General features: G+C 48.5%; 1 protein-coding gene across 2 annotated transcripts in view; it reads left to right on the top strand.

Annotated features, from left to right (window-relative positions):
* The window catches only part of ADCY8 (adenylate cyclase 8 (brain)), a 141,309-nt gene that overhangs the window by 50,110 nt on the left and 76,137 nt on the right, over positions 1-15,062 (top strand). For both annotated transcript variants that reach the window (XM_014544993.1, XM_005872786.2), the window contains exons 4-5: positions 4,575-4,686; positions 11,587-11,714. In XM_014544993.1, the coding sequence (XP_014400479.1) occupies positions 4,575-4,686; positions 11,587-11,714 (240 nt within the window). The remainder of the gene's footprint in view (positions 1-4,574; positions 4,687-11,586; positions 11,715-15,062) is intronic.

A 15,062-nucleotide genomic window follows, 5' to 3' on the forward strand; every position in this document is an offset into this window, starting at 1 on the left:
TGCCGTGACTTCCGTCTGCCTGGATGTCATGCCGTTTTTCATTGGTTGATTAATTCATTAACTAGTCATTACCCATCAGAGAGTTCCACATTTCCAAACAGAGGCTCGAGAAGAATGTCAGGGAAATGCAGTCATATCTGCTTGCTGACGTGCTGCTGGGCTCCCCTGCAGCGGGCCTGCTGCCTTCACATTCTCAATGGGAAAGTCCAAGCCCTTCCTCTGGGGTTGGCAAACTAACCCCAGAGACATCTGGGAACCTCAGGGTGATCAGCAGGTCTGCTCCTTATATTCCTCATAAGTGTCTTTAAAACAATACGAATACAGGCTACAGCTTTTTTTTCTTTTTGAAAATGTATTTTTGGCCAACCATGCATCCATCCATCCATCTATCCACTCACCCATCCACCCATCCACCCATCTATCCACTCACCCATCCACCCATCCACCCATTAATCCATACACCCATCCATCCACCCACCCATCAATCCATACACCCATCCATGCACTCATCCACCCACCCATCAGTGCCCTCTGAGCCCAGTGCTGCCCTGGACAACACGCTGTGCACTGAAAACCTGAGGGTGGACTCCTCACTGAGGCAGGGCAGCTTTAAAATCCCAATCCCACCTCTCCCTCATGTGTGAGCTTGGAGGATTACAGGCGTGACTCTCAGGATCTTTTTCCATAAAATGGGCAGCTTCTATATACCCTGCAGTGAGTAAAGGTCTAAAGAAAGCACAGGACAGGAATGAGCATACAGTAGAGCACTGGGCATATTGTACATTGATTCAGACGTGGTTTCTAGTGGCAAACAAAAAAGAACCCAACCGTGGCTGATTTAAAACAAGTTCCTGAATGGCTACATGGCGGCTCCAGAAAAACTGGGGGAGGACAGAGAGGTGGTCTCAGGAACAATCTGGAATAAAGCCAGAAGCACAGCGGAGCACAAGGCCAGTGAGGACCCGCTTCCACTGTTTCCGAAGAGTTCATTCCCGGTCCTCACACAGCTGTCACCTCTGCAGTGCCTCAGTGCCCCAGGATCTGGATATGGCTGCCTTTGCCCACTCCTTACCCTCCCCCGGCCTGCCTCTTTGCAGGTCAAGTTAAAACCTGGGGCTGGTGTGGCCCACTGGCAGAGCCCCGTCACTGGCAAGAAGAGACTGGGAAGCAAATGGCTGGCATGTTCAACTTGGACAGCAGAACTTCATTGCCTTCCCACCAAATGCCATAGGGCGGAAATTTCCCAGATGTAGGGGGAAGTGAAAATGCCAGTCTGCCTTCTCAGTCCCTTGCTTCCCGCCTTGTAGTGGAGGAGGAGGAACATTTCCCACACACCAGCGCCTCTGGCTGCCCTACACTCATTCCGAAGCAAAGCCAGCAGAGAGCGTGGTTCTCACACCTCCCTGTGGCGAGAGAGCCTGTAGAGGTGGTCCCCTGGGTCACATTCAAGAGTGGAGCGACCCTGCCTTAGACGCTTGAGTCTGTAAAGGGTCCCTCGTCATACGGCAGCTCTGGTGAGAGGTACACACACCCCAGATCTGGGAATCGGTCCCACAGATCATGGGACTCGTCATTACCAATTCTAGAACAACAGGTTCCGGGCAGTACCTATAATTACGATACGGTGTGGGCTCTATTATTACAGTAAGCAAAGGGTGCCAAGGGAGCATGAGGCGAGGAAGCCCTGTGGTGGGAGAGGGGGCGGCGAGAGGTGGAGGGTGCAGGTGGGTAGAGAACCCTTTCAAAAGAGATGGTTCTTATTTGCCTCAGTTAAAACTGAGTCAGCCAAGTGAAGAGGACAGGAAACCAGGCAGAGGGGGCAGCACAAGACCAGGGGTCTATAGCTATGCCTAGACCTGGATAGAAAAGATGCGCATTATCTATTAATGTAAAAGAGGGAAAATATCAATATATGACACATTATGAGAGTGCCTGTCACCATGGAGAAAAAGATGGGGGGAAACTAACCTTAATTAAGAAAAAAAAATGGTGAAAATACACAAGCCGGCTCACCCACACCCACAGACTGGGGACCCTCAATTTCAAGAAACAGCACCTTTGGCTTTCTCTCTGCACTAATCAATTTCAGTGCTGCCTTCTGTCCAGAATAACGGAAGTTATTTCCGCCCCCTCCATCCACCCATTTATTTCAAACCACTGAACTGAGGTCTGATGCTCTGAGACCCTTTCCTGAGTTCACAACACACTCAATCAAAATTGAGTTTACTGCCCACATTTCTCAGTGGCCTGGGCCCTTTGTAAGGGGAGAAGAATCTAGAGACCCCACTGCGCACAGGGCCTCTCCCAGCCCTTCCCTGAGGCAGCTCCCACGGGTCCTGGGCAGATGAACTCATCTGGGGGTGGTGGGCCTCTGCAGCCCACGGCAAGGCTGTGGGTGCTAAAATAAGACCAGAGATGGAAAAGGCGGAGGAGGGCCGTCCTTGGCCTGTATCTGAGAACAAAGTCAGACCGGCTGCTCCGCCCCGTTCCCAGCCCCCGGAGCACACCCGCTGAGGAGTAGGGAGCATCTCTGAAATCATTTCTAAATCTGTCCCTCTCTTCATGGCCACCCACCCGGTTCATCGCCTCCCATCAGCAGGGTGTACAGGAGGCACCACGCCACGCCTGGGGACATCCGTGGGCCCCAGGGGATGGGGAGCCTGCGGACCAGGCTCTCATCCGGAAGACTGTCTGTGAGCCACGGCCCCTACAAGACATTGGCTGCATCCTTTTGCCTCTCTGGGTTTGCTTCCTAATCCAAAGCACGAGCTGTCTGAAAGGGTCCAAGCATTTAGACTCCAGTTGATTTCGTCCATACACAGCCGAGATGTCTGCAACGAGATCCCGGCACTGGGCTTTGTACTGGAAGCCTTTTCGGCTTCCAGCCTCATCTGCCCAATTCTATCCCTTTCCTGTCTCCTCCCCCGCCCCCTTCCCCGCCCCGTACATGTAAGACACTTCCCGTATTAGTTAGGCCCTGCTGTGCACTCTAACACAGAACCTCCCAGTTTTGATCATTGAAACTCCATAGACTCTAGTCACTCAACTGTCCACTGCTAATATTCCTGGTGGGTGGCTGATTCAGGCACAGCGGCCCCCGCATGTTATAGCTGTGCCAACCCCAGGCATTCAGTTCTCGGAGGGGGAAGAGCAGAAAAGGCCCACCCGTTTCTTGACCACCTTGGCCGAGAGATGACAAGGATCACTTCTGCTCAGATGCCACTGATGAGCCCTGATGGCATGGCTCCACCCAGCTACCAGAGTGGCACAGAGTCCCTGGCTCGGCGGTCTTGGCTAGGGCAGGGCGGCGTGGATTTGGTGGACAGTAGCTTCTCTGCCAGGCCTCTCTCCCCCCTCTCCTCCAGTCCAGCCCCTGCCACGTGGTTTGCACATTCTCAGTCCACCCGCTTTGGGCTGTTTATTTCCCGCCAGGCCTGCCAGCGTGCGCACTCGCCACGTTCGCCCTGCAGGCTAGAGTTCCATGGACAAGCGAAATGAAATTGAATGAGCCCAGAAAACTGGTTGCCTCTCGAGGCCTGTCTGTGTGGCAACCTATTAAACCCTCGCTGGTCCCCAAAACTTCCCACAGCTGTTATGTGTCCTCTACTTACTGAGGACCGTGATTTAGCGGTTATGTTCTGACAGTAGCCCTGCAGAGTAGCTTTAATCATTGCACTATTGTCGAGAAAGTGGAAGCTCCGAGGGATTAGATGCGTTTCCCTGGAACACACAGCTAGGAAGACGAATCTACACAGTGTTCCTAATGATTCTAGTGGCTTCTGCTAAAGCCTCCTTGAAGACTCTATTTGCAGAGCGACTGTTAGGTAACATCACTTATTTTTAGCCAAATAAACAACTTATATAACCAAATTAGAGTTGGAAATTAATACAGTCCCGTCAGTATATTCTGAGATGAGTATCTTGGAAGGTTACAAATTTATACTTAGAAACAAAAGGCCTGCCTTGAGCCCAGCACGTGGGGGCAGCAGGATGAGCAAGGCAGTGAGAGCCAGGGCCCGGCTTCTGCTTCTGGTCTTTCCTTCAACTCACTCTTAGTGCACGCGTGTGCCTCAAGCCAGCGCTTCTCGGACTTGACCGTGCGCACAAGAATCACCTGAGGCTCTGGTTATGTCCCAGTGTGACCCAGCGGGTCTGGGTGGGGCCCGAGAGTCTGCATGTCTAACCAGAGCCTACGAGAGGCCGGTGGTGGCCAGGACCTCACTCTGAGGAAGGAGGTCCTGACGCTGATCATGTCCGTTGATTCAACTCAGAAGACATGTCATGAGTCTTAACATATGATGGAATCTTGAAGGACAAGCAGGATTTTAACAAGTAGCAATGGGAAAGAAAGCTATGGCGGGGAGCAGGTGCACTGCACAGATGCAGGTGCCCCCTCGTCCTTCCTGAACCCCTGGGTGCACTGTCTCAGCTGGGATGTCTGCTAACTACGGCAGGGAGAGCGAACATCCCAGACCACGGCTGACTTCTCTGCTGATGTTGGTGTGTGTCCCGGATGATTTAAAATCTTAATGCGCTTTCTCCCCACCCCACCCCACCCCTTCCCTGTTGTCTAGTATTCTTTTTGCAGATGTTAAAGGATTTACCAACCTCTCCACGACCTTGTCCGCTCAGGAGCTGGTCAGGATGCTCAACGAGCTCTTTGCCCGATTCGATCGACTGGCCCACGTGAGTTGAATTTAATTCCCTGCTTGTCTTTGGCGGGAGTGAGGACTGCATGTGAATGAGGGGAGGACTCAGCCTTCACTGCCAATGTCATTACTGTTCTGCATCCTGCCCCCGGGCGTGGCCCCCTGATCCTCACACATTCTGGGGATCAGTGTTAGTTACTGACAGGTCTCAGATGGGAGGTTTGACAGATGAATCTTTACAATGGAGAGACCGCTGGTTGAGTGACAATTAAACCAAGTCCTTTCGATCCGCTCCCACCCCAGCATCATGTCCCCCGGAGTGGCCAGGTGCCACCCAGCTGCCCTGGTTCGTGCGGAGGTGGCTGCCTGCAGTTCCCCAGCAGACCCGGCCATGGGGACTGAATTCGCCTCTTTTCGAGAAACAGTGGTCCACTGGGCCCCACTGTGTTTGACCTTAAGAGCTTTGCTGTGTTAGCCAAAGAGACACCACCTTTATTTTCAGTTAGCTGACCAGAGCTCAAATAGAAAACAGGTTAAAAGAGATGACCATTTGCCATCGAAACACAGATTCCTGGTCCTAAAGCCACTTGAGTGACGGAGGGTGAGTTACTTCGTCCTTCTTGGTGAAGGGTGTGCACCGTGGCCAGTTTCACAGGCTGGTGGGAGTTCCATGAAACCACATCGAGGGAGTGCATTCTCCGGGCACTGAAAATGTCCTGTTTTGGCTGCCTCGCCCCAACAGAGAGCCATTCATACTGGAATCTGAGCACCTCTAGGGGTGGTGCGTGGGGCTCCGTGCTGGGAGTATGGGAATGACTAAAGCACACGCCTTCCCTTCCCAGAGCTAAGTCTAGCTGGGGCTACATAAAGAGGAAAGCAATGCACAATGTGATGTGTGCAAAGGTACATCCGGGTGACCCGGGACTGCAAAGGCGACACAGAACCCTTGGATCAGAGATTTCCAGGAGAAAGTGGCACTTAGGCTGAGTCTTAAAAATTGGAGAACAACATAAGAGATCACTATTCAGCAATGAAATGGAGCAAGCCTCTGATACATGCCAGAACATCACTGAGTCTCCAATGCAATATGCCAAGCGAAAGAAGCCAACCCAAGATACAGATGACGTACCCCTGAAATCTATATCATTTTATTAATGATATCACCCCAATAAATTCAATTAAAAAATAAAGTAAAAAAAAGAAGCCAGACGGAAAAGGCTAAACATTTTATGATTCCTCACATAAGCCATTCTAGAAAAGTCAAAATTACAGGGACAGAGACGAGCTGAGTGGTTGCCACGTGGAGGGTGTGGACTGACTGCAGGGCAGCATGGGGTGCGGTGATTTGGGGGTGATGTGGGTGCTCTATATGTGAGCAGGGCTCTTCACACTTAGGGAAAGGGTGACTGTTACTGTATTTAAATTATATATCAATTAGCGAGGTGAAGAAGATAGGGAATGTCAGCCGGGAGAATAAAAATAAAGATGCTAGCTACTCAGAAACCAGAAGAGATTCAGCATCACCAGAGGGAAGGGGTGAGGTGCACTACCCAGACAGGCGGGGACCCGCAACAACCCGCAGAGGAGCCTGCAGCTCCCGGACAATGTTAACTAGGACACTAACTGGGCAGCGGAGGAGGTGGGCACTGAGGTCTCTCCTAATACCAGAGCTGGGTTTACTGAAGGGCTGGGAACTGGGAGGTGGGGCAGAATATATACCATCTTTTGATTGTTGCATCAGTGGGGGCTGGTGTGTTACACATAAATTGTTCTACTTCATATTATGGTTGTGAATATTTCTGCTCAGAGACGCTAAGATGGATAGACATGACCCTCCCGCGAGGACCAAGGTTAATTTTTAGTGTCACAATAGAGGCCACTGACTCAGGGAAAGGGTTGAGTAACAGTTAATGCAAGTTGTTCAACCAACATTTATTGACAACGTACCACGTGCCAGGGAACATGCAGGACTCTGGGAAGGCAACGCCAGTCCCTGCCCTCAGGGAGCTCTGAGTCTGGTAAGGGAGACGGACCAGCCCGTAATGACTGCAGGACAGTGCAGTGCGAGCAGTGACAGGCACAGGGTGGGGGACGAAGGGAAGCCCAGCCAGATGCTGGGCGGGTCTGGGGGTGATGGTGTTGGCGATCCGGCAGCACACAGAGAAGAGGGCCTCTGCACACTGGGGCTGGAGAAAGAGGAAGAGCTTTGCTGGCATCAGATGAGAGGAGGAGGTGCCTTCTAGGCTGAGCCATGGGGCAAAGGCAGGGGAGTGTGAAAATGCAACACTGTGCTACTGGCGTGGGAGCTAGAAGGAGCTCAAGATTGTTAGAGCGTGAAGGGCAAGGGCGATGCAGTGAGAGACGAGCTTGAGGGCATGGTGTGACATCTGAGGGAATGTGGAGTTTGTCTCGGTGCCTGGGCTTTTCGCCCTGGCTCCTGTCCACACGGTGGGGGAAGGGGAGCAAAGGAAGGTACATGGCCAGTGATCCCCACTGGGCACAAGATTCTGTAGTCCACCTTCTGGGGTGTTACTCTTATTGGAAGGTTTTAAAGGGAAAATACCTATCAAATTAAGCACAGATACGTGATGGAGTAAAGTTACTATTAATTTGATAAGATTATTAAATATGCATAAAATGCCCCTTTAATGCATTGTGATGCGTGTTTTCCCTGGCTTACCTAACTTAGTTCTCACAACAGGTGATGGAGTGAAGTTACTATTAATTTGATAAGATTGTTAAATATGTATAAAATGCCCTTTTTAATGCATTGTGATGAGTGTTTTCCCTGGCTTACCTAACTTAGTTCTCACAACAAACCTACAAGGCAGTGTCTTTATTATTCCCATATTACAGAACAAGTGACTGAGGCTCAAAGAAGTCAAATAATCTGCCCAGAAGCACCGGTAGGTGGTGCATCTGGGATCCAGACCAAGGCCAGGTGCCTCCATGGTAATACACATATTCTTCATGACTAATTTGGATGGGGAGGGGCAGATAGGAACTACCTTACTTTACTAAAGAATCAGGCATTTTAGGGGGTGGAACGGGAGACCTCAGAGATGGGTTGCTGCCTCTGCAGGATGGCTTGAAGGGTTCGAGTGAGGCTGGACTTGAATATTCCTTGTGCAAATCCCCTCTCTGCATCTCAGTTTCCTATCAAAGGTGTGATGAAGGACAAATGACACAACACTGTGAGATGCTCCTTCACACACAGGCTGCTCCAAATAAGGACTCTGTGCCCATTAGCACTCGGCAACTCCAAGTCCCCCCGCCCCGGGTGCATCAGTACCTGCTGCCCTAGGAGACCTCGGTAGGAAAGTTTAATAGTCTCTGCCAGGGAAAACAAGTCCACTCAGGAAGGAGAAACCCCACCGTAAATGCATTTACCCCACAACTTGCCCCTTGAGCATCCTTTAGCACCAAAATCCTCTGCCTTTGTAATGACCTTTCTCTCCTGGCCACGAGTCTTTGCTTTAGATTTCCCTTATGTTGCACATCAGAGAGAACCCACCTCCCATGCAAATGGCACACACTGTACCTGCTTCCGCACTGCGTTATTAAAATGCAGGGGAAACCTCACAGCCTCCTGTTAGAGACCCTCTTAGCGTGATCGAGTTCCTCGGGTTCCCCGTGGTTAGGGCTGCTCAGAACAGAGCACTGTGACCCTTGACCCTTTGGCAAACTCCCATTTTAGGGGGTTTGGTCTCTGTCACTTTTGGTCTTTGATCTTTTTGTAAAATAAAGTAGTTCCTACCTGCCCCTCCCCATCCAAATTAGGAATGAAGAATATGTATATCATTAGGAAGTCTTTAAAATTGTAAAGCAAAAAACATACTTATTTGTTAACATGATTGACCTCAATACAGCTTAAACCTTTCGTAAAATGACTGACAAAACTGGAAGAACCTAAACTGCTATTATAAAGAACAAATCGAACCCAATGGAAAGCTAATCCACAGATTAAAATCAAGGAGAGAGCTGCTTCTGTACTAACATCGAAAGAATTTCAAGATATTTGCTGCATGAAAAAAAGCGTGTCTCAGATCTATAGACATGGATTGATAAATCTATGGCTAAGAGCATGAAAACTAGTCACACATGATCATGGGAATGTATCTGTGAAAACACAGCAGCCTCGGAGGAGGGGAAGGAGACCAGGTCCCCAGTGGTGGTGGGCCTGAGGCCAGGGGCTGTGCGAGGGACTTACCTCAGTCTCATTGTTACTTGGACAATATAGTCATCTGTTATTTCTGTAATCACAACGAGATAACGTCATGTTCTCTAACACAACTATTTTAAGTGCATTAACTGCACCAATGTTTTTGTTCCAAGAATCTTCTCTCTTTTTATTTTTTATTGATTTTTTTCTCTGATTACAAAAGCAATGCTGTTCCTTATATAAAATTTAAACGCCAAAGATATAGACAACACAGGAAGTACACATCCCTGTCGTCCTAGCCCTGCCCAACCATAGAACCGTCTTTGATAATTGGGTGTATAGATCTCCTAAGTTTTATCTACACAAATGGTTTCATACATCCTCTGGATTTCCCGAGATTTTTGTCATATCAAAGCCATCGAGATGGGAGGAAAAGGATTATATTAAGGCTAACTCAAGAAAATCTGCAAGAAGACCCTCGCCCTACTTTATTTTTCCTCTTCAATATCTCTTTTCAGAGCAACCTGGCTTCCTTAATCTAAACTTTACAAAGCAATTTCGGATAAGAGGAAGTTGCTTGCCTATTACTGTCAAGTCACCTGACAGCTCATAGGAATTGATCAGAAAAATATGTCTGTAAATTGACAGATAAGAAGACAGGCTTCCACGTATTATATGCATGAAAGAGTGTGCATGTGGAAGGCTGACTTGAGCATTTTGGTCTCTCCAGGGGTGCCGGAACCAATGCCCTGCAGTTACCAAGGGATGGCTGTAGGCAGTTAGGTTTTGGGGAGTCAAAAGTTTATGTGGATTTTTGACTGTGTGGGTGGTCAGTGCCCCTAAGTTTCACATTGTTCAGGAATCAGATACACACACACACACACACACACACACACACACACACACACACACAAATACAGCAATATAGTGAGCTTTTATAATGTTAATTTAATTTAGTGCAAATAACTTTCCTTTATTCTAGGAATATCTTTTTTTTTAAATAAAGCACTGGTGTAGTCGATGGTGGTTGGGTTGTTATTTTGGTTTGTTGATAGGTTTTTCATACTTCCTTGGCAAATACAAAATTGAGCCCTCTAGCCGTCCCTCTGGCCCTCTGGTTTTTTAGTAACTGTCCCATCGACTCCATTAATCTGGAAACTGCCAGGTCTAATGGGCGAAGGGCTCCATCTTGGCCCGGAAGCTGTAGGGGTCTCAGAGGAAGGGCCGAGTCTCTTTTCCTTGTCTGACGCTTGCTTTTCACTGGGAGCGGGGCTCAGTACACCCTACACACCCTTTCACCCATGCGTTTAAGTGCATTCATTTGTAACCGAAACGTAACGGCCTGACTCCTGATGAGATTAGGAGGCCAGCGCAGTGCTTTACAGCCTGGCTATACAAGGGCCTCCATGGTGCTGCTGGCACCTCAGTTTCCCATTTTCTGCAACTCCCCTCCCCCTGCCCTTGGGCCCCACCCATAAGGAGGGCCTCTTACCCACAACGCATAGACCCGTGCTCCTGGGGCTTCAGGTCTAGAAGGCATCTCAGGGTCATTCAGTCTCACCCATCTACCCAAGGAAACCAAAAGGGAGAGTCATCTGCCCTGGGTCACAGATCGGAGAGGTGAAGGACTGGCCCAGGGGTCCAAGTCCTCATCACAGAGGCAGGCCACATTAATTCAGTGCCCCCTCCACTGGGCCCTGCACTCAGTCTTTCCATGTAAATCCTCACAGGCATGATGAGACGGGTCCTATTCTTGTTCCCACTTTACAGGTTAGGCAACTGAGGCTCAGAGGTTAAGCAATTTAACTAAAGACACAGGAAAGACGTAGGGTGTCTGGGATCTGACCCCGAGCAGTGTGACTCCTCAGCCAATGCTCTCAGCACCTTTGCTGCAACATTCAGACAGTTCCTGCCCAGTACGAAGTTTTCACCTTTTCTTTGGGGCGTGTTATGTTTTGAAACTTTGTAAAAATCATGTGTTCAAGATTGTGAAGCCACCAAACAACTGTGTCCCGCTTCTAAGACACAGTTAGCCCGTTCTTAAGGTGCCAGTAACCTACATGGGAAGAGACTTAACATAGAGTTGAAATAGTAGAAATCTCTCCTAGTAAATGATTGATGATTTTAAGTGCTTGTTGTTGAGCTAAAGACTGCTAAAGCCCGTTAATTCAGAGGCTCGGCCAGAGAAGAAAGACAGTGCTGGGGGTAGGATTCCCAGGGGAACACGCAGGTTGAATGCCCGCTCTTCGCCAGGCCTGTCCCCGTGATGGGTGTTCAGATCAGAAAGCTAGTGCCCGGCAGCGCTGAGAGACGGTGCTGAATCTGTCAAGGTCAATATCCAGGGTCTTTCCATGTCTCCACTCTACCTCTGAGCCCTTCAAACCCCTACTTAGGGTAATGCCTCAGTCCCTAGGACAGCGGTTCTCAACCTGTGGGTCGCGACCCCTTTGGAGGTCGAACGACCCTTTCACAGGGGTCGCCTAAGACCATCCTGCATATCAGATATTTACATTACGATTCATAACAGTAGCAACATTACAGTTATGAAGTAGCAACGAAAATAATTTTATGGTTGGGTCACAACATGAGGAACTGTATTTAAAGGGCCAGAAGGTTGAGAACCACTGCCCTAGGAAGATAGCGCAGGTACAATGCGAAGGTGAGTCCCTGACCCCCGGTGCAGACCACCTGACCTGGCTTCCCTCCTTCCAAGCCGCTCTGGAGCCCTGGCCCATCTGCGGACTCAGTCCTTGCCTCTCCATCTGTTCCTTCCAGGAGCATCACTGTCTTCGCATCAAGATCCTGGGGGACTGCTACTACTGCGTCTCCGGACTGCCGGAGCCCCGCCAGGACCACGCCCACTGCTGCGTGGAAATGGGCCTCAGCATGATCAAAACCATCAGGTAACTCGGGGTCTCCCTCGTAATGCCAGGCCTTCGATGCGCATGACGGGAGAGGCAAACACTCCATCTACCCTTTGCGGTCGATCGCATGCATGTTGAAAGGTGACGCCCTGATTTGTTTCATGAGCACTGCGTACCCATTGCTTCTCCCAAATGAACCTAGTAGTTTCAGGATGTTCGATTTATACCTCACTTTCAATTGTTTGTGCAACAACTTTGAATTACCAATGTCCTCGTGGGGATACAGCAAGGAACAAGACGAGCGGAACGCTCGCCTTCAGGGAGGCTACGGAGCCGCGGGAGGGACGAGCACATAGGCAATTTCAAGATGGAACAATAAGCTCTGTGATGAAGCAAATCCAGGATGCTTGTGGGGAATAAAGAAGGAACAGCTCATTCAATCCCGGGCGCTGGAGAAGGCTCTGCAGAGCAGAATGTCTGAGCTGTTTCCTGAAAAGTGAGTAGACATTAGCCAGATCCTGAGGGGGCACGAGAGCCTGGAGGACAGCACTGACAGGTGCAGCGATCAGGAGCTGGGACCTGGGGAGGAACGGGTGTTGGCAGCGCACTGCAGCCGGGAGCAGCGAGGGGCTGCAAGGCCTCCTGGGCCATTAAGGGGCTGGACCTTATCCTACGGCCAAAAGGAAATCATTAAAGGGCCACCCCAGGGTGGGCCTCGTGGGTATGCAACAGCAGAACTCCCCAGAGTTTGTTTTGAACTTTCTTCATTTTAGTTTTCATTCTGTATTCAGGTATAACTGACAAATAAAACTGCACATATTCGAAGGGCACAATGTGATGATTTGATATACGCATAACATTGTGACATGACTATCGCAATCAAGCTAATTAATATCCATTACTTCCCATGGTTGTCTTTTCCTCTTCCTTTTTTTAAGAGAACGCTAAGATCTACTCATCTACTCTCTTAGCAAATTACCAGTATACACTGCACTATGATTGAGTATAATCACCCTGCCGTACATTTAATCCCCAGAACTTATTTTTATCTTATAACTAAAAGTTTGTACCTTTGACCAACATCTCCTCCCTTCCCCACCTTCGTGCCCAGCAACCACCTTCCCACTCTGTTTCTTTGAGTGCGACCTTTTTTTTTAGATTCACATATCCAGTATTTGTTTTTTTGTTTTTTGTTTTTTTCTACCTGGCTTATTTCACTTAGTACAATGCCTTCCAGGTTCATCCATGTTGACACGGTAACAGGATTCCCTTCTTTTTTAAGGCTGAGTAATATTTCATCATGTATTTATTTTATGACCTCCATTATCTAATCATCCACATCTTCTTTATCTCTTCATGCACAAACTTTCCATAGAACTTTGTATGTTGAGCTTAAACAATAGGTCTGCTGCAGAGATGGCATTGCGGGAGAAATGAACAATGATGATCAGAATTCTTTAAGAGAATTAGAGCATTGCCATTTATCTTTCTGGAGAGGATCTTGTCCTTCCTGGCCATTTTCTCTGATTCACGGTCTCCTTTCTGAAGTTCTGGAGTGGGAGAGTGAGAAATGAGATGTGGATAGGCTGAAATGACTCAGGGCTTCTCTCATTGATACATAATAAAAAGTGCTGCTTTTACTCCTTTAGAATAAGACAATTCAGTGGGATACTTTTCAAGCTGCATGAGTCAGAATCTATTAATACTTGAACATCTCCTGGATTATACTGTAGGGGACTTGAGGTCCAGCATTAATTCTCCCAGTTAACAACACGGCGCAGTGCAGGGGGAAAAGCAAGAGCTCTGGGTTTGGGCGAGCCTTGGTTGCAACTGGCTCAGCCTTCTAGAGTTTCCACTCTCTGGTCAGGCCTTGTCCTCTCGGGAATGCCTGGCAGACAATATTTGCACACGAATGTGTGTGGAAGAGAATCCCAATGATGTTGCTCTATCAAATAATTAACCATCTTAACCAACTATTACTTACAAGGGATGCAATTTTTTATTCAGCCCAAAAGGCACTTATTTCTGCCAGAAAACTCCGCGGGAGCCGTAGAGTCTGGAACCGTGTGGAGCAGTATACTGCACGGGTTGTAATGTAATGTTAGTGTCAATTACCCATTTGTTGACTGGTTTCCCCAGACCAGATGGCCACCTGTGTAACTGTCATCACAGATGGATCCCTGTGGAGGTATGTCCCCACCCTGTCAGGGTCTGTCCTTGTCCCTCTTTCTGGCCTTTCCTCAGAGTTAGCATCCCAACAGCAGTCCCAGAATGCAGCACGGCTGTAAGAGGCTGGTGCTTTGAACATGAGGCGGCATCGACATCTTGGCTCTCTGGATCCCAGGGGCTCCGGTAGTTTTTTTGCTTAAAGTGACATGATCATTCTTGCCCAAAAGCAAACCAACTCAAAGGGACCCAGGTCCCTTATTTACAGATCAGTCCAAATATGTGAGAGAGATTCTCCGTCAATCACAGACAAGTGGAGACAGGGTGCCAACATCAGGATGGCTGGACTTAGCTGCAGTTGGTGCTAATTCAAGCACCACAAGTTTCAGAAGTGAGTGAGAGTCAAGACAAGCAGAAGCACAAACACGAGGGAGACCACTTTCCTGTCTTTGTCTTTTACTGGGGTGTTGCTACTGTAGTCCTTTGGATGGAGAACCAGTAATTGCTTCTGGTACCTGAAATCTGACATTTAGACCCAAAGAATCATTTCCAGCGGTTCTCAACCTGTGGGTCGCGACCCCTTTGGCGGTCGAACGACCCTTTCACAGGGGGCGCCTAAACCATGGTCGGCAAACTGCGGCTCGCGAGCCACATGCGGCTCTTTGGCCCCTTGAGTGTGGCTCTTCCTAAGCCTTAGGAGTACCCTAATTAAGTTAATAACAATGTACCTACCTAGATAGTTTAAGTTTAAAAAATGTGGCTCTCAAAAGAAATTTCAATTGTTGTACTGTTGATATTTGGCTCTGTTGACTAGTGAGTTTGCCAACCACTAGCCTAAGACCATCCTGCATATCAGATATTTACATTACAATTCATAACAGTAGCAACATTACAGTTATGAAGTAGCAACGAAAATAATTTTATGGTTGGGTCACAACATGAGGAACTGTAGTTAAAGGGCCAGAAGGTTGAGAACCACTGATTTCGACCCAAAGGATCAGCTTAGGAGACCTCACATACATCCCTAACAAATTAGCAGAACCAATACTGAAAGTGGAGAAAAGTCTGAGAATGTCAGAATAGCAAGATAATGAGTCTTAGTCAAGCCTCAGATTGAATTTATTCCATTAAAAAACATTTGATTTTAGAAACACATTAGCTAGATGAATGACAAAAAAAGCAATGGCATGTAACTTTATTTCTAATGAAGCATTTAGTGCC

Source organism: Myotis brandtii, unplaced genomic scaffold (genome assembly GCF_000412655.1).
Source record: "Myotis brandtii unplaced genomic scaffold, ASM41265v1 scaffold390, whole genome shotgun sequence".
In the NCBI taxonomy this organism is placed as follows: Eukaryota; Metazoa; Chordata; class Mammalia; order Chiroptera; family Vespertilionidae; genus Myotis; species Myotis brandtii.